Source organism: Amphiprion ocellaris, chromosome 6 (genome assembly GCF_022539595.1).
Source record: "Amphiprion ocellaris isolate individual 3 ecotype Okinawa chromosome 6, ASM2253959v1, whole genome shotgun sequence".
In the NCBI taxonomy this organism is placed as follows: domain Eukaryota; kingdom Metazoa; phylum Chordata; class Actinopteri; family Pomacentridae; genus Amphiprion; species Amphiprion ocellaris.
Genome location: NC_072771.1, coordinates 2,947,814 through 2,967,083, shown reverse-complemented (window position 1 = coordinate 2,967,083; position 19,270 = coordinate 2,947,814). Strand labels below are relative to the sequence as shown.

General features: G+C 38.8%; 3 protein-coding genes across 6 annotated transcripts in view; 2 read left to right on the top strand and 1 right to left on the bottom strand.

Annotated features, from left to right (window-relative positions):
• Positions 1–19,270, bottom strand: part of sh2d3cb (SH2 domain containing 3Cb) — a 56,714-nt gene that overhangs the window by 15,591 nt on the left and 21,853 nt on the right. For all 4 annotated transcript variants that reach the window (XM_055011084.1, XM_055011085.1, XM_055011083.1 and 1 more), the window contains one exon: positions 14,776–14,846. In XM_055011084.1, the coding sequence (XP_054867059.1) occupies positions 14,776–14,846 (71 nt within the window). The remainder of the gene's footprint in view (positions 1–14,775; positions 14,847–19,270) is intronic.
• Positions 4,438–8,123, top strand: LOC111580317 (UDP-glucuronosyltransferase 2A1-like). The gene is made up of 2 exons (XM_035956239.2): positions 4,438–4,578; positions 6,373–8,123. Exon 2 carries the CDS (start codon positions 6,387–6,389, stop codon positions 7,965–7,967), a length of 1,581 nt encoding a protein of 526 aa, XP_035812132.2. The 5' UTR covers positions 4,438–4,578; positions 6,373–6,386; the 3' UTR covers positions 7,968–8,123.
• On the top strand, positions 9,164–13,840 carry LOC111580316 (UDP-glucuronosyltransferase 2A1-like). Its single transcript, XM_035956238.2, has 2 exons — positions 9,164–9,314; positions 12,013–13,840. The coding sequence occupies exon 2, from the start codon at positions 12,015–12,017 to the stop codon at positions 13,593–13,595; it is 1,581 nt and encodes a 526-aa protein (XP_035812131.1). The 5' UTR covers positions 9,164–9,314; positions 12,013–12,014; the 3' UTR covers positions 13,596–13,840.

The following is a 19,270-nucleotide window of genomic DNA, read 5'->3' as shown; positions in this document are numbered from 1 at the left end:
GGTTGACGATACTAAATGAAGGGCCACGATATGACTCAGTGCATATATACTTAAGTCCTGCTTCCTCAGAGTCGACACCCTTCAGTCGGATACTCTGCAGGGATGAAGGCTGGACGTCAAACTACGAGCTCATTCTGAAGACCTGTCAGCTGGAGGCTCACGGTAAGTTCACATACGAGAAATTGAAGAAATTTGAGAAATTTTACAAGCAGAAACTGTGACAAGGCTGTGGGTGTGTGAAGCTAAACAACTTTTTCCTGAATCTGTATTTGTGTTCGACAAGAAACTAAATTAATTCCACCTTTTTATTGCACTAAATATTCTGGACTGTGCGTAATAAAAAAACAGTGCATGTCAGATTATCTGTCAGCTCACAGAAATATTTCCTGTTGTTAAAATAAAGAAATAAATAAAAAGTCTGACAGGGAGAGATCTGTCTTGTCTTTCACTGACAGAGCATGCACTTTTGTTTCGCTTATTACACAGAATCCTAGTTATTTAGTACAAAACAGACATAAAAAGGTCCAAATATGTGAAGTTTATTGCAGCTGCTAAACTCAAATGTACCATAAATGTTTTTTTTCAACAGCTTTGAATATTTTTCAACAGCTAAAAATGCCACAAAACCCACACAATTATCATCGTTATTAGCGGGTGTCACAGTTTAAACCCTCAGAAATGACTCTTTTGCTCAAACAAACTCGACATCACGAGCCCTTGGCTGAATATTTTACCATTCCAATTCTTGCTAATTGCACCGTGTGACGAACTTCGAACCCCATAAACACATAAATCTCAAATACATAATGTTCAAAGCAACAACAACAGCACAGGACTAATGTCCACTGGGTTCAATTTGTGTCATCAACTCACCAGTTCATCAAAATATGCCTCCTCAAATTGTGCTCACCCTTTATGATGCAAACAAAAGATCAGGTTCAGGTTTGTGCCAATATCAATCAAATAAAGATTACCTTGATCAGCCCCAATCGTTCAGATTAGATCACTAGTGAAAATGAGACTGAAATGAAAAACAACACTAAAAATATGGTACAACATCGGACTTTTGCCTCCATTGACCCCTCTGACCTTCACATGTGGGTCCTCTTAAGTGCAAAATCGTGGCTTCCCCGTTAAATTAAACTGCAGTGGAGCTCTATGAATCTCAAAGGTGTAGGAAGAACCCTACTGGACCATATGTATGGGAATGATAAGTCCTTCAATGGGCTCATATAATCTGAAACAAGTGAGTCGTGCCAAATGTTACACTACGAGAGTGTTATACAAATGTTTCACATAGTAGGTAATTAACAGTGTAACAGGCCAGATTAACCCCCAGCCAAAGTATACCCCAAGGTATAATCTGGCCTAAACCAGTTTATACCTGTTGACACATAGAGATTAAGCAGGTTAAATTATTAATTGTTAAGTTATTCAGGTTTTTTTCTTTTTACAGAGCGTTATGCTCAGGAAGCTCTTTGTAAAAAAAAAAGAAAAAGAAAACTAAATAACTTATGAGTAACATGCTTAATCTTTGCGTGTCAACATAATACTTGGCCTCGAGGGGTAAAAAATGGCCAAAGCCAAAGTAAACCCCTGTCTGCTTTGGCCAGGGGGTTAATCTGGCCTGTTACACCAGGAAGGAGCAGTATTTTCTGTGGAAAATACGATCACCTTTTGGAAGTTTCCTTAAAAACTTAGTTAAAGAGCTGAATATGCACTGTAAACCCGAACAGTACTACAAACTTATAAATATTACTGGTGCAGTAATCAAAACCACTTATGCACTTTATCCAGCACAAAACTTCTGAGTTTTCTTAACGAGTTATGACTTTTAATTTTACTTGGGTATATATTTTTGAGTAAACATTGGCATCTCCATCAGAACTTCTGGGTGTGGGACGCACACTGCGTCTGACGTCACCAATGTCTCCACTGGCCTTACAGTTTTTGAAAAGTTCAAAATGGCTACTTCTTAGTGGGCTGAAGAAAACTTGGCGCACATGTTTTTCCACAAGCTTTATCCGCCATCCCTGCTTCTAACAAACGTTCTGGTCTGGTAAGTTATTTGATTTTTTTTTTTTTTTTTTTAATTTTATCATGTTTATAACAGTTGAATAGCTTTCTTTGACAGTAACCACTGTAGAGCTAATTCATTTAAGCTAGCTTAGTAAGACGTGGAAGTAACGTTAGCCTTCAGGTTAGTTTATATCGCTGTTTATAATATGAAAATGAAAAATGAATGAACGAAAATTAATTGAAATGCCATTAATTCATTCTGGACCCCCCAAAACACACCGCATTTTTTTTAAGGTATGCGTTTTTAAATTTAAAAAAATGTATTTATAAATACACAAATATTGTCCTATAAACAAAATACGCCCAGTTGCAGCTTTTTTTTCTAGGTTTTTCTTTTGAATAAAGTCTGAAAGTTTCTCCCACATTCCCAACATTTCAACATTTGTCTCCTGGCCCGGAGGAGCACTGGGAGTACCGGCAGCACAGAGAAGGACTCCCCGCTGGAGACGCTCCGACCACCATATGTCTACTTAACATTCTCTTTCACCATCAAAGCAGCTGAACTCTCCCCATGATGGATTATACTGCGACTTTTAACATTTCCCCACACTTTACCTCGCTTTGCAGGATAACACTCAGTTTTGGAGGATTTCTTTTCCAGAGAACAACTTTTTCCCCTTTCAGTTTGGATGTTTTCTTTAGATACTGCTGCTTATATCCAGAAAATGCTACTGGAACTGAACCGAACTGGAACTGCTGTAGGGGTGAATTTAATCCAACTCGGTGAATTTAGCTTTCTAGTATTCTTGTTTACTTTATTGTCATTACTGAATGTCTTAAGTAATATTTAACTGTATCATTCATGGTAGTGTGTCGAACGGAGACACGTACTGGCTAGCTAACCCGATAACACTTTGTAATGTTTACCTCTTAGAAAACATTAATGTTAGATCCCAAAACAGTTTAAGATTAGCAGCTTAAGTTACTAAGCCAACGCTCAGATTTTCTCTGTGTAAAACTACTTCCTAAAAGACAAGAAGACACCGACACGTAGACGCGTAGACAGAAACGGAGACAGCCTCTCCTTCACTACCGTAACTCGTTACTATCGTTACCATGGTTACCACCGTCACTGGGATCCTCCTGATTCCCAGAGAAGGTTTTTAGTACAAGTGTGTAAATTATGGCCTGTAATTGTACTGCAATACCAAAATCTAGTAAAATATTGTAACAGACTGCGAGACATGACTATCACTGGTTTAAAAACATGGATAGATAGATATCACACAAACATAGCTGTGATAAATGTCATATCATGTGCATGACCTTAAAGCATAATGTACACTGCTGTGCTGCTGGATGTTTTGAAAATCACTAGAACACAGAACCAGTCACCAGAAATCACCATTTAGTTAGAGATTTGCTGTTAAAAAGAACATCACCATCAAACTTTTTCACTGTAATAATTGGAGTAATTTTTAGTTTGTTTTTTTTTTTTTACAAGATTTTACTGACTGTTGAGCACCAGTTCCCTTTCTTTGGTAACATGAGGTATGTTTTTCAGTTGGATAATTAAATGTGTTATTAAAAAATAAATGTCTACTTACCTGTTTGGCAAAGCTACTATATTACCACCACAGTGGATCATCTTGCAAGTTAAAATTATCCCTGGCACATTTGACTACTTTCATGGTACATGCAGCCATCATGTAACCTAAAAACCTGTAAATATAACCTTAAAATTGGTGAAATTGAAATAAAAGTACATTCATATATTAGTGTGGAGCTAAAAAATTGCTCTGACTACTTCCAAATCCCCTAATTACTTTTCATTTCTTTCTTTTCATTCTTTGTGGGTTTGGGTTTATTTTGTTTACGTCTTTGAGATAATACATAATTCCTGTGGATACACATGGATGGAGACACATTTCATTTGTTTATAGAAAGTACATAACACCAATTTGTACCTAGAAAAACATTTGTAGTTATATTTGTTGTGATTTGTCATTCAAGGAGGAACATGGGGTCAATATGCAACGCAGTTCGCGCTCTTCCTGTCTACCTGTGTGAGGATGGCATGGAGCTATTCAAGACCTTTAATCAATCTATAAAATAAACAATCAAAGTAACGCAATTTAAAAAATTAACTCTATTAGCGAAATAAATATATTAAATTGGAAGAAAAAAACTACAGTAGCTGATGATTAACATTCACAGCAGCTGTTTAAACTAAAATGAAAAAGTCCAAAGAAGGTGATGGGTTATAAAAAAAAAAGGTAATAAAACAAACATAAGGAACCTCTCTCCTCACGTTATCTCGCCTTTCACCTACAGTATCAACCTCAAATTGAATTCAGAGCAGAGGTCGAGGGCTTATCTTCTGATTCACCTCTGCTTTGTGTAACCGGCCAACCAGCTGCTGCAGAAAAACATAAAACAGCGAGTACTTAAGTCCTGCTTCCTCAGAGTCGACGCCCTCCAGTCGGATACTCTGCAGGGACGAAGGCTGGACGTCAAACTACGAGCTCAGTCTGAAGACCTGTCAGCTGGAGGCTCACGGTAAGTTGACATATGAGAGTCCAGGAGTTTTAGAAGCAGAAACTGTGACGAGGCTGCCGGTGTGTGAAGCTAAACAATTTTCCCCTGAAGCTGTTTTTACGTTCAACAAAAAACTAAATTAATTGCACCTTTTTACTGCACTAAATATTCTGTGCGTAATAAATAACAGTGCATGTCAGATCATCTGTCAGCTCACAGAAATAGTTCCTGTTGTTAAAATAAATAAATAAAAAGTCTGACAAGGGGCTGCACAGTGGTGTAGTGGTTAGCACTTTCACCTTGCAGCTAGAAGATTCCCCGGTTCGCGTCCCGGCCTTCATGGGATCTTTTTGCATAGAGTTTGCATGTTCTCTCTGTGTATGCATGGGTTTTCTCCAGCTTCTCTGGCTTCCCCCCACGCTCCAAAAATATGCTGAGGTTAATTGCCTGTAGGTGTGAATGTGAGTGTGATTGTTTGTCTGTATATGTAGCCCTGTGACAGACTGGTGACCTGTCCAGGGTGTCCGCTGCCGTCGCTCCAAATCAGCTGGAATAGGCTCCAGCCCCCCCGCGACCCGAATGGGGATTAAGCGGTGTAGAGATGATGGATTGATGGAAGTCTGACAGGGAGAGATTCTTCTTTGCTTTGACTGAGAGAACATGCATTTTATTTATTTTATGACACAGAATCCTGGCTATTTAGTGCAAAATTGACATAAAAAGGTACAATTTGTGAACTTTATTGCAGCTGCTAAACACCAATATGTCATAAATTTGTGTTTGCAACAGTTGTGAATCTTATTCAACTACTGAAAATGCCACAAAATCCACATATTTATTATCATTATTAGTGGTGTCACAGTTTAAACCCTCAGAAATGACTCTTTTGCTCAAACAAACTCGACATCACGAGCCCTCGGCTGAATATTTTACCATTCCAATTCTTGCTAATTGCACCGTGTGACGAACTTCGAACCCCATAAACACATAAATCTCAAATACATAATGTTCAAAGCAACAACAACAGCACAGGACTAATGTCCACTGGGCTCAATTTGTGTCATCAACTCACCAGTTCATCCAAATTTGCCTCCTCAAATTGTGCTCACCCTTTACGATGTAAACAAAAGATCAGGCTCAGGTTTGTGCCAATACCGATCAAATAAAGATTACCTTGACCAGCCCCAATCTTTCAGATTAGTTCACTAGAAAAAACGAGACTGAAGTTAAAAAGAAAGATATAATTATGGTACAACACGGGACTGTCGCCTTCATTGACCCCTCCAACCTTCACATGTGGGCCCTCGTAAATACAAAATCATGGCTTCCACGTTGCAGTGGAGCTCCATGAATTAGGAAGGTGTAGGAAGATTCCTACTGGACCATATGTATGGGAATGATAAGTCATTCAATGGGCTAATATCATCTGACACAAGTGAGTTGTGCCAAATGTGACACTACGAGGGTGTTATGCAAATGTTTCACATGGTAGGTAATTACATGAAGACTGATCTAGACCTCAAACAAGGTGTTTGTATACCAGAAAGGAGCAGGATTTTCTGTGGAAAAGACAACTTTCTTATGAGCTTTGTAAATTTAGTTAAAAACTTCGTTAAAAAAAACCAAAATGAGCTCTTTAAGCATCAGCTAAAGTTGACAAATGAGTCTACTTTCCCGTGGTTCAATCATTGCCCCGACTAAACGTAATATCAGACACATCTCAGAGGACTGCTCATTGGTTGTCGAGCTGATGAACATTGTTTAACTCAAGTCCCTTGTTGCGGAGAGATCTAACATCCTGACATGTTTTGTCAGAATCTCTTTCAGAAATGTACCGACCAATCTTGACAGCACTTGCAGTGGTGCTCTGCTCTGCAGCTTTGGTCAATGGAGGGAAGGTCTTGGTGTTCCCTTTGGATGGAAGTCATTGGATCAACATGAAGGTCATCATTGAGGAGCTTCACTCCAGAGGTCATGAAGTCACCGTGTTGCGCCCATCAGACGCCTGGTACATCAAGCCAGATTCCCCTCACTACAAGTCCATCACACTGAATGCTACAGGTGGTTTTGATAATGACAACTTGGACAAATTTCTAAAGACATCGCTGGAGATGCAACGACAAGGGGCGCCATTTTGGACTCGTATGGCTCTGGAGATTGAACTGGTTAAAGGGTCCTACGAGTTCCACAGGATGTCACTTTTAATGATGGAGGAAATGTTTGCGGATGACAAACTGATGCAGAGCCTCCACAACGCCAAGTACGATTTGGTCCTGACAGACCCTGCGATTGGTGGAGGAGTTCTTCTTGCTCACCGTTTGGGTCTTCCACTAGTCCTTAACGTGAGATGGACTGTTCAGGGTGAAGGGCATCAAGCAATTGCACCTACTCCACTATCCTACGTCCCCATACCCGGGTCAGAGTTGACTGACAAGATGACTTTCACCGAGCGGGTCAAGAACATGTTGATCTATTTCTTCATATGTTTTCAGTATTGGTACGCCACAGAGTCAAACTACAAACCGTTTGTCCATCGCCACTTCGGCCCGAACGTCCACTACATGGAGCTGTTCCAGTCGGCCGACATCTGGCTCATGAGGAATGACTTCACCTTCGAGTGGCCGCGACCCACCATGCCCAACATCGTCTACATGTCGGGATTCCAGTGCAAACCTGCCAAGCCCCTGCCCTACGAACTGGAGGATTTCGTGCAGAGTTCCGGTGAGCATGGAGTCATCGTGATGACGCTGGGGACCCTGGTGGAAAAACTTCCCGAGGACATCACCGAGGACATCGCCGCAGCATTTGCGCAGCTTCCCCAGAAGGTGATCTGGAGGCACAAAGGCAAAAGACCGTCCACGCTCGGAAACAACACCTTAATGTTGGACTGGTTGCCCCAGAACGACCTCCTGGGTCACCCCAAAACCAGGGTGTTCGTGGCCCACGGAGGCACCAACGGCATGCAGGAGGCCATCTACCACGGCGTCCCCCTGGTCGGCCTGCCACTCATGTTCGACCAACCCGACAACTTCTTCAGGATGAAAGCCAGAGGCGTGGCCAAAGTCCTGGACTTGGCGACGGTGTACAGAGACAACTTCCTGGAGGCGCTGAAGGAGGTCCTGTACGAACCGTCCTACAGGGAGAAGATGAAGGTTCTGTCCAGCCTGCACCGAGATCAGCCCATGAAGCCGTTGGACCGGGCCATGTTCTGGATCGAGTTCGTCATGAGGCACAAAGGAGCGGCTCACCTAAGGACAGAGTCTTACAAGATGTCCACGATCCAGTACCACTCCATCGATGTGGCAGCATTCCTTCTGGCAGTTGTTTTGCTAATATTTGCCGTTTTTATTGCTGCAGTCAAGTTTCTTTGGCGAAGGTTATTCAAACGAAAGAAAGTCAAAAAGGAATGATATTCATAATCTGTTTTCATATTTTGGATGCAAATTGTTCTGACCTTCCGACCTTGAGGGAAGCCAATCAGGAAGTTTTACGGAATAATTTTGTGGCATCGCTCTTCCAATTGTCGTAAAATACTGCAAATAAAATAAAATACATTTTATCAGAAATGGTGCGTGTATGTGTTATGTGTTGTATAATTTTACATAAATCAAATTCTTTAAAATGCTGAACATTTAAATTACTTTTTAGCTGATTTAAATAGAATAAGAAGATTAGATTTTTTCAGTCACATACTGTAAAATAAAAAACTACCACAGTATTTTTCAAAATACTAATTTTTGATTTAAATATTATGTGCAGCTTTAGCTGTTGTTTTACAACAAACAGAAATATTTCTGTGATTTTATTATTAATTTTCTGAAATTCAACAAAACAGTTCATAAAATAACATCTATCAGTCCTCAATAAACTTATTTTTTCTTTTAAATAACAGGCAAATACATTGTTGTTAAATGAATCTAAATACAATAGTCGTAATTTTACGGTCGCACATTGTAAATTAATATAAAGTAATCCATCTTTTTTGCTGTGATTTATCTGTATTTTAATAGAACAGGGAAAATGGTTAGAAAGACTGTAAATTTTTTCCCCCGAAAAAATCTGAATAATTTTCATAACAGTCAGATTGTCTTATCGAACCTTCATCTCAGCGTATTTGATTTAGTAAGTAATTTATTTGTCCTATAAAGTCAGCCAACGAGGTTAGGGAGTTTATGTGGCAGTACAATGTTTGGTTAAACGCTGCCATCACCTTTAACTTCCAGTCACATGATAAAAAACACCTTATCAGCGGAACTGTAATAATGTAGAAGGTTGATTTTACTATGTGAAGGGCCACAATACGACTTGTAAACTGTTGCTATAATTAGTCAATAAATAATTATTGGAATTAATAAATTAATGAATTAATTAATTTAACTGGAAGAAAAAAATACAGTCACTGATTATTGACAGTCGTAGTGGCTGTTTAAAACTAAAATTATAAAGTCCAAACAGGGTGATGGGTTCAAAAAAAGGAATAAAACAAACATTAGGAACCTCTCTCCTCACGTTATCTCGCATTTCACCTACAGTATCAACCTCAGATGAAGTTCAGAGCAGAGTTCGAGGGCTTATCTTCTGATTTAGCTCTGCTTTGTGTAACCAGCCAACCAGCTGCTGCAGAAAAACATAAAACAGCGAGTACTTAAGTCCTGCTTCCTCAGAGTCGACGCCCTCCAGTCGGATATTCTGCAGGGACGACGGCTGGACGTCGAACTACGAGCTCAGTCTGAAGACCTGTCAGCTGGAGGCTCACGGTAAGTTGACATATGAGAGTCCAGGAGTTTTAGAAGCAGAAACTGTGACGAGGCTGAAGGTGTGTGAAGCTAAACAACTTTCTCCTGAAGCTGTTTTTGCGTTCGACTCGACTGTGATGTGTTGAGATGGCTCTGAGCAGCTGCAGGTGGATACTACAGGGTCCAGATATTTCTAATTGACAAGAGCTGAGCTTCAGGAATTGAGCTCCAGGAATTAAAGCAGCAGATTTCACAAGTTTAAACTACTACCGCTAACAAAAATGACAACTGTGTTGTTGTTATGGAATTTTGTAATACTTGAAAACACTGTAAATGCTTCACAAAAACATTCATCATTGCGGCAAACACAATAGTAATGGACAATTTAATTTGAGTAAAGTTTGTACCTATAAAAAACTAAATTAATTTCACCTTTTTATTGCACTAAATACTCTAGACTGTGCGTAATAAATCACAGTGCTTGTCAAATCATGTGCCAGCTCACAGAAATATTCCCTGTTGTGAAATCTACGCAAAAAAACAAAACAAAAAACAACAAAAAAAAACAAAACCCAAGGGTCTGACAAGGAGAGATTTTTCTTTGCTTTCATTGAGAACATCAACTGTGCCATAAATGTTTGTCTTTGTAAAACATTTAAAGCATTTTCAAGTCTTAAAAATGCCACAAAACCCACACATTTATCATCATTATTAACAGTAGTCGCAGTTTAAACCTGAAGAAATTATTCTTTTGCTCAAACTCAACATCAGGAACCCTCGGCTGAATATTCTACGATTCCAGTTCTTGCTAATTACACCATGCGTCGAACTTCGACCCCCGTAAACACATGAAGCAGCTTTTAAATCCCCTTTACAGGCCGACAGCTCTCGCTGCTTTACAGAACATGTGCTCCAACATTACGCTGTGAAACCTGAGAGGGAGAATCCGCCCAAACGCAAACAGCTTTTGTAAACCTCCGGGGTATTAGCGGTAGGAATTCCCACACGGTAGTTGTGTAATGATTTAGCTGTTGTTGAGCAACAGAGGAGTTATGTAAGTCTGGGAGGCCTCAGGTTACAGAAAGAATCCTGACAAGCCTTTGTGGAAAAGGCTTTAAGTGCTGCACGTCATATTAGTCACATTAACAACCATGTTTGTTTGCAATATCTTAGTCCCAAGGCTACACTTTAAGACTGACAAGACATTTGTTTGCATGTTAAGAACTAAACTATCAAAATAAAGATTAAAAAGTAAAAAAAAAAATGGTGGTGCATGGACCAATTTCAACCACTTAATTAAACATGTTGCAAAATAATGAAAAACATTCCTTTTAATGGTTTGGGTTGTGCCAACTTGTGATTTTTTTGTCATTTAACTTAAAATTTTTGCATTAGTGGATTTAAAATTTGAGGTAACTTTATGAAGTTGGCTTGAGAATTTCGTCTTTCTTACTTGCTTGGCAGCAACTTGGACTTCAAGCAGTTCCCTGTTTGGAAGCAGAGAGCATTGCAGAGATTTAGCTAGCAACAGGCACCATGACAAAGACTTCTTTGATGCTTAACGACCTCCGACTAAAGTCATATAGTTGAACATGGACTGAGAAATCTTCAAAAAACAGCCAATTAAATTGATGATTATCCAGTGTTCGAGAGTAAAAATGAAAGAGCACCATGACAAAGACTTCACTTTTGTGATGCTTTATGACCTCCGACCAAGGTCAGACAGTTGAACATGGATTGAGAAGGACTGCAAAAAAAGAAAAAAGCCAATTAAATAGGCTATTATCCAATGCTGTGGAGCAAAAATCAGAGAGTACCATGACAAAGACTTCTGTGATGTTGAATGATCTCCAACCAAGGTCATATAGTTGAACACAGAACAAGAAGGACTGCAACAAAAGACAGTTAAACTGACTAATATCCAATGTTGGGGAGCAAAAAGCAGTGAGCACCATGACAAAGACTTCTGCGATGCTTAATGACCTCTGACTATTGTCATATAGTTTAACATGGATCGAGAAGGACCGCAAAAAAAAAGAAAAAAGCCAATTAAATTGACTATTATCCAACGTTGGAGAGCAAAGTGAGAGAGCACCACGACAAAGACTTCGGTACGCTTAATGACCTCCAACCAAAGTCATATAGTTGAACATGGATCGAGAAGGACTGCAAAAAAAGCCAATTAAACTGACTATTATCCAGCATTGGAGAGCAAAGTGAGAGAGCACCATGACAAAGACTTCCGTGGTGCTTAATGACCTGTGTAGAAAAGACAACCTCCCTTTGTAAGTGTAGCTAAAAAGTACGCCCGGATAGCTCAACGGGTTAAGCGGATGACCCATGTACAACACAGCGGCCTGGGTTTGATTCCCGCCCACAGCCCTTTGCTGCATGTCTTCCCCCAACTCTCCTCCCTCCTTTCCTGTCTGTCTCCACTGCACCTATCAATAAAGGTAAAAAAAGGCCATAAAAATAACTTTTAAAAAAAAAAAAGTTAGCTAAAAAGCCAAATATGAGTTCTTCATCAAGCAGCCAAAATTGACAAATGAGTTCAGTTTCCAGTTGCTCAATCATTGTCCTGACTAAACCCTTAGGCTCTCGGTACAAAATCAGACAGATCTCAGAGGACTGCTCATTGTTTGTTGAGCTGACAAACATTGTTTAACTCAAGTCCCTTGTTGAGGAGGACAGATCTAACAGCCTTACATGTCTCTTTCAGAAATGTATCGACTGACCTTGACGGCACTTGCAGTGGTGCTCTGCTCTGCAGCTTTGGTGAATGGAGGGAAGGTCTTGGTGTTCCCTGTGGATGGAAGTCACTGGATCAACATGAAGGTCATCATTGAGGAGCTTCACTCCAGAGGCCATGAAGTCACCGTGTTGCGCCCGTCAGACGCCTGGTACATCAAGCCAGATTCCCCTTACTACAAGTCCATCACGGTGAATGCTGCAGCTGGTTTCGATAAGGACAACTTTGGCCAATTTGTAAGGAGAACACTGGAGATGCGACGGCAAGGGGCGTCATTTTGGACTCGTATGGCTCTGGAGATTGACCTGGTGAAAGAGTTCTACGAGATGAACAGGTTGTTGCTTCTAATGATGGGGGAAATGTTTGGGGACGACAAACTGATGCAGATCCTCCGCGATGCCAAGTACGATTTGGTCCTGACGGACCCTGCAATCGGTGGAGGAGTTCTTCTGGCTCACCGTTTGGGTCTTCCACTAGTCCTTAATGTGAGATGGACTGTTCAGGGTGAAGGACATCAAGCAATCGCACCTACTCCACTATCCTACGTCCCAATACCCGGGTCAGAGATGACTGACAAGATGACCTTCACTGAGCGGGTACAGAACATGCTGTTCTTCGTCTTCACACGTTTACAGATTATGTACGTCACAGACCCAAACTACATACCGTTCGTCCATCGACACTTTGGCCCAGACGTCCACTACATGGAGCTGTTCCAGTCGGCCGACATCTGGCTCATGAGGAATGACTTCACCTTCGAGTGGCCGCGACCCACGATGCCCAACGTCGTCTATATGTCGGGATTCCAGTGCAAACCCGCCAAGCCCCTGCCCAAAGAACTGGAGGATTTCGTTCAGAGTTCCGGTGAGCACGGTGTCATTGTGATGACGCTGGGGACCCTGGTGGAAGAACTTCCTGAGGACATCACCGAGGACATCGCCGCTGCCTTCGCGCAGCTTCCCCAGAAGGTGATCTGGAGGCACAAAGGCAAAAGACCGTCCACGCTCGGAAACAACACCTTAATGTTGGACTGGTTGCCCCAGAATGACCTCCTGGGTCACCCCAAAACCAGGGTGTTCGTGGCACACGGAGGCACCAATGGCATGCAGGAGGCCATCTACCACGGTGTCCCCCTGGTCGGACTGCCGCTCATGTTCGACCAACCCGACAACTTCTTCAGGATGAAAGCCAGAGGCGTGGCCAAAGTCCTGGACTTCGCAACGGTGAACAGAGACAACTTCCGAGAGGCACTGAAGGAGGTCCTGTATGAACCATCCTACAAGGAGAAGATGAAGGTTCTGTCCAGCCTGCACCGAGATCAGCCCATGAAGCCGCTGGACCGGGCCATGTTCTGGATTGAGTTCGTCATGAGGCACAAAGGAGCGGCCCACCTAAGGACTGAGTCTTACAAGATGTCCACGATCCAGTACCACTCCATCGATGTGGCAGCGTTTCTGCTGGCAGTTGTTTTGCTAATATTTGCCATTTTTATTGCTGCAGTGAAGTTTCTCTGGCAAAGGCTATTAAGCCGAAACAAAGTCAAAAAGGAATGATATTTATAATCCGTTTTGGTGTTTTGGATACAAATAGTTCTGATATTTTCTAATCTAGATTTACCTGATCTAAACAGATCAGGTAAATCAGCAGGATCTCAAATCTGTGAATGTGACAATACAATCTGGTGAAAAATGTGACCTTCAGGGAACAAATCAGGAAGTTTTATGGAATAATTTTGTCGCAGCGCTCTTCCTATTATTGTAAACTACTGCAAATAAAATAAAATACATTTTGTAAGAAATGGCACGTGTCTGTTGTGTAATTTTATATAAATCAAACAAATTCTTAAAAATGGTGCATACAATTGTAAATATCTGTGAAGTAATCATGTGTTTTAGCTGATGTAAGTACAGTAAATCATACAGTCATACACTTGAAAAGAACTCATTTCTACTTTAAAAATTTTTAATGTGACTATTATGTACAGTTTTGGCTGTTGTTTTTTAAATGTATTTTCTTTTACAGATAACACATATGTTTCTTTCTGTGACTTTGCTATTTATTATCTGGAATTCAACAAAACAGCTAAAAAATATAAAATAACAGTTAAAAAAATGGACAATTTAAGTCCTTAATAGACTTAATTTTTCTTTTAAGTAGCAGCAAATAATTTTTTTTTCAAATGTTATCTAAATATACAAAATATTTTACAGTGGCATAATGTAAATGAATTGTGCAGGGGGTTTGGTGGAGCTAAACACCCTGACAGCTTTGAGTAATAGGTGTTTTTTTCTTATATTTCAGAGGTAATGAGGAGTAAAGATTAAGGAAAGTGATTTAAACCCATGTATGGATGCTATTGCATTAATTTTCCTTCTACAGACAACAGCCTGCAGAAAATACTTGTAATGTTGAAACTCTGTTGTCACCACCTTAACTTCTCTTTTCTCTTCTTTTTCCGTTTAATCCAAATGTCGACATTCAGGTGAGTCATTCAGCGAAAAACCAACCAGTTGTTACCCTTGACTTCCTCAGAATCAGCTCATTTTATCCGTACAATAACTTTAGTGTGTTTACTGAAACCATGCAAAGTTTTACCTTCATACTGTAAATATTTTCAGGCCCTCAACGGTTCAAATTTATCACTTTTTTAATGGACTTTTCCCAACATTTCTGAGCCTCAGAACTTCATCAGTACAGCAGATAACAGAGTTTATAGTTTAGTTTTTGACTCACTTGGAGGAGAAACGGAGGATTCTGCAGGATTCTGGCCAACATCTGCCCCCTGGTGGTGGAGAGAGGAAGGACTGGATGGAGATAAAGAGAGACATTACCAGGGAGATCATGTTTTCTTCCTTTTCCACACCATTTAAAGAGCTGAAAGAGGAACATGTGATGGAGTATCGTGTGTAATTTTACCCCGAAAGACAGGAAACTGTATGTTTTCAAACTAAATAAGATGTATTTTCCAAACTACACATGAAGGACAATTAATTCTCTAGACTGAACATTGCAAACCAGAGGTATCAGATGACTGAATATTTTTCTTTTTCATTTGTTTACTGGGTAAAAATTAAAAACAGTCCACACTGAAAAAAAATTACAAATTAATTCATCTCATCATGCTTTTTTGTTGTTGTTGTTGGTGCCATAAATGTTTGAAATTGTTTTAAAATTGTATTTTTTCATATATTTTCAATTCAATTCAAAACACTTTATTTATCCCGAAGGGGCAAGTAATTGATAAATAAAGTGTTTTGCATTGAATTGAATATGTACAACAAATGCAATTTTAATTCGACTTTTTTAAATTAAAAAACTGAAAAAAACAAAAAAAACCCTATTTGATGTATTTTTAAAAAATTTAAGGAAGAAGATATTTAATTTTTACAATCAATACAATAAATTTAAAAATACAATTTTAATGAAAAGAACATTTTAAAATGAAACAAACAAAAAGACTATACAATTCATTTTTTTCAAGGTGGACTGTAATTTATTTTTAGAATTGCAAAAATAAATCAGTAAAAAATAGGATTTTAATGAAAATGTTCAGATAAAAAGAAACAAACAAAAATAATAATTCGACACATTTACATTTTTTAAAAGTCAGTTGATTGTATTTCATTTTTACAATCAATGAAATAAATAAAAATAGGATTTTCAATTAAAAACAGAAACAAAAAATAACAACGCATTTACCGATGCATTTAAATTTGTTTAAGGTGGACTGTATTTAATTTTTACAATCAATAAAATGAATCAATTAAAAAGATTATTTTCATTAAAAAAATTTGAAATACAAAACAAACAAAAAAAATTTAAAATACAACGCATTAAAATAAAAAAGAAAATTGTTTTTATTTTCCTTTAAGGACTTAATTTTTCAATGTTTTTGAGCCTGAGATACATCACATTTGCCCATTTAAAAAAAAAAAATTACAGAGTAACATTAGTGGAAACAACCTATTTTTGTTTTTATTTTTCAGTGTTCCTTGTCTCACATTATTCAGATTCAGTGTTCAGGCTGAGATACGTCATATTCGCACATTTCTTGTTAAATTACATAGAAATATTAGTAGAATTATTTATTCCTGTATAATCGACATAAGGGTTATGTCGATTATACAGGAATAAATAATACACACATATATATATATATATATATATATATATATATATATATATATATATATATATATATATATGTGAATGTATGTGTGTGTGTATGTGTAAAAGACCTCTGAGCTTGCATTGTGATAAAGGGGATCTTTTTAAACTTGAAAAAATGTAGGGAAAAAGAGAAAAAACACACACACACACACACACACACACACACACACACACACACACACACACACACACACACATATATATATATAAAATAGTAATTGAAAAAATAAAACTCACATTGTATTTTTACAACAGCGGGTTTTACAGGGTTAATGTCAGACAATATTTTCACAAACCGGCCTTTGAGGTGTGGCAGATAAATATGACAAAATAAAATAATATAAAAGGTATTAAAACTGTGGTATTTTCTAAATATAATAATAAACGTGACTCCACTGTGTATTTGTATGCAACTTTATTAGCAGCGTCCAACAACATAACAGGAGCAACGTCGTCCCTGGTCGCTATGGTAACGTTTAAACCGTGCCTTCAAAATAAGATACACCACAGAAACAAATAAAAAGTGTGTGAAAAATACATCTCACCATAACGTTGAATCAGAGTTCACACAAATATTTACTCAACGCGCCGAGAGACGGTGCCGAAGGAGGCACCAGTGTTATCTTTTTAACCGCAGCCTCTCCTAGAAGTTCACGGTAAACGTCTTCAGCGGCGGGCGATCAGCTCTCCACCAATAGTGAACGGCCTCTTAGCCTTAGCAACAGGGTTAGCCACCGGGTATGATGCTCTCAGTGCATTTGTTGACGTGGTGTCCTTCAGTAACTGCTTCTGTCCTTCTTGTTCACGCTTTTTTTCTTTCAAAATACTCCAAAGGCTTGTCTTAATAGGGTGCTTAGTCTCCGAAGCAGTTATGAAGGCCCAACTGCGTCATTAGAGAGCCGTTGGTCGCCATACTATCCGGCGATAAATCCATATTTTAAGTCAGACTCCAGGTATTGTCTGTTAAATGCAACTTACTTTTTCTTGGAAGTCGTAACCTCTTCTGTCTCCTCGCTTGGCTATTTCCCTTTCGGAAAGAAACTTTCCAAAGACGTTTTTTTTTCCGTTTTGCTGGTTTGTAGGATCAGTTTTAACAGTTACGCATCACGTCACTGCGTCAAGCGTGAGTCATACACGGATGAAACGGAGAGGATCCGGTTATTTTTCAAAATAAAACAGCGTTCAGACTCCGACAATAAATAAAACGGAAATAATGTAAGTTATTTATTGAAAGTTTTTTTCATTCATCGAAGTAGGTCAGGGGTGTCAAACATGCGGCCCCTGGGCCAAAACCGCCCCGCCAGAAGGTCCAATCCGGCCCGCAGGACGACTTTGTAAAGTGTAAAAATTACAGAGAAGATATTAACTGCAGATTGCAAATTAGTAAAACTATAAATTTAAAATAATTTGTAGACCATGACAAGTTTTTTGATCATAAAATAAAATACTAGATTACTCATTGTTCTTTTGTCGTTTTGTGTCTCATTTTGTGTCTCATTTTTGAAACATTTTGTCATTATTTTTTTTTTTTTGTCTTTTTATGTCTGACTTTTATCGTTTGTTTCCCGTTTTTGTCGTTTTGTGTTTCCTTTTTGTCTCGCTTTTGTTTTTTGTCTCATCTTTGTCATTTTGTTCCTTGTTTATTCATCGTATTGTGCATCATTTTTGTCATTTTGTTTCACACTTTTGTCCATTTTTTTGTCGCTTTGTAACTATTTTGTGTAATTTTGTGTCTTTTTTTGTCATTTAGTTTCTTGCTGTTGTTGTTTTGTGTCTCATTTTTGTCATATTTTGTCTTTTTATGTCTGACTTTTATCGCTTGTTTCTCATTTTTGTCGTTTTGTTTCACGCTTTTGTCATTTTTTGTCTCATGTGTCGTTTGTCCCTTTTTTGTTGCTTTGTAACTATTTGTGTAATTATTTGTCTTTTAGGTTTTGTTTCGTGTCATATTTTACATTTTTTTTTATTATTTTGTTTCTTGCTTTTGTTGTTTTGTGTCTTATTTTTGTCATCCATCCATCCATCCATTATCTATACACCACTTAATCCTCACTAGGGTCATGGGGGGGCTGGAGTCTATCCCAGCTGACTCAGGTGAAGGCAGGGGACACCCTAGACAGGTCACCAGTCTGTCACAGGGCTACATACAGAGACAAACAATCACTCTCACATTCACACCTACGGGCAATTTAGAATGATCAATTAACCTCAGCATATTTTTGGACTGTGGGAGGAAGCCGGAGTACCCGGAGAAAACCCACGCATGCACAGGGAGAACATGCAAACTCCATGCAGAAAGATCCCGGGAAAGCCGGGACGCGAACCAGGGATCTTCTCGTTGCAAGGTGAAAGTGCTAACCACTACACCACTGTGCAGCCCTCATTTTTGTCATATTTTCTTTATTTTGTTTTTTTGTCTTTATATGTCTGACTTTTATTGTTTGTTTCTTGTTTTTGTTGTTTTGTGTGTCCTTTTTGTCTCACTTTTGTTTTTTGTCTCATATTTGTCATTTTGTGCTTTGTTTATTCATCGTTTTGTGCATCGTTTTTGTCATTTTGTTTCACGTTGTTGTCATTTCTTGTCTCGCTTGTGTCGCTTGTCCATTTTTTGTCGCTTTGTAACTTTACCCTCTTACATTACATTTACCCTCTTATGCTACATTTACCCTCAAACAGTACATTTACCCTTGAACACTACATTTACCCTCTTATGCTACATTTACCCTCGAACACAACATTTACCCCCTAATACTACATTCACCCTCTAATGCCACATTTACCCTCAAACAGTACATTTACCCTTTAACACTACATTTACCCTCTTATGCTACATTTACCCTCGAACACAACATTTACCCTCTAATACTACATTTACCCTCGAATGCCACATTTACCCTCAAACAGTACATTTACCCTTTAACACTACATTTACCCTCTAATGCTACATTTGCCCTCTAATACTACATTTACCCTCTAATGCTACATTTACCCTCTAATGCTACATTTAGCCTCTAATACTACATTTACCCTCTAATGCTACATTTACCCTCTAATGCTA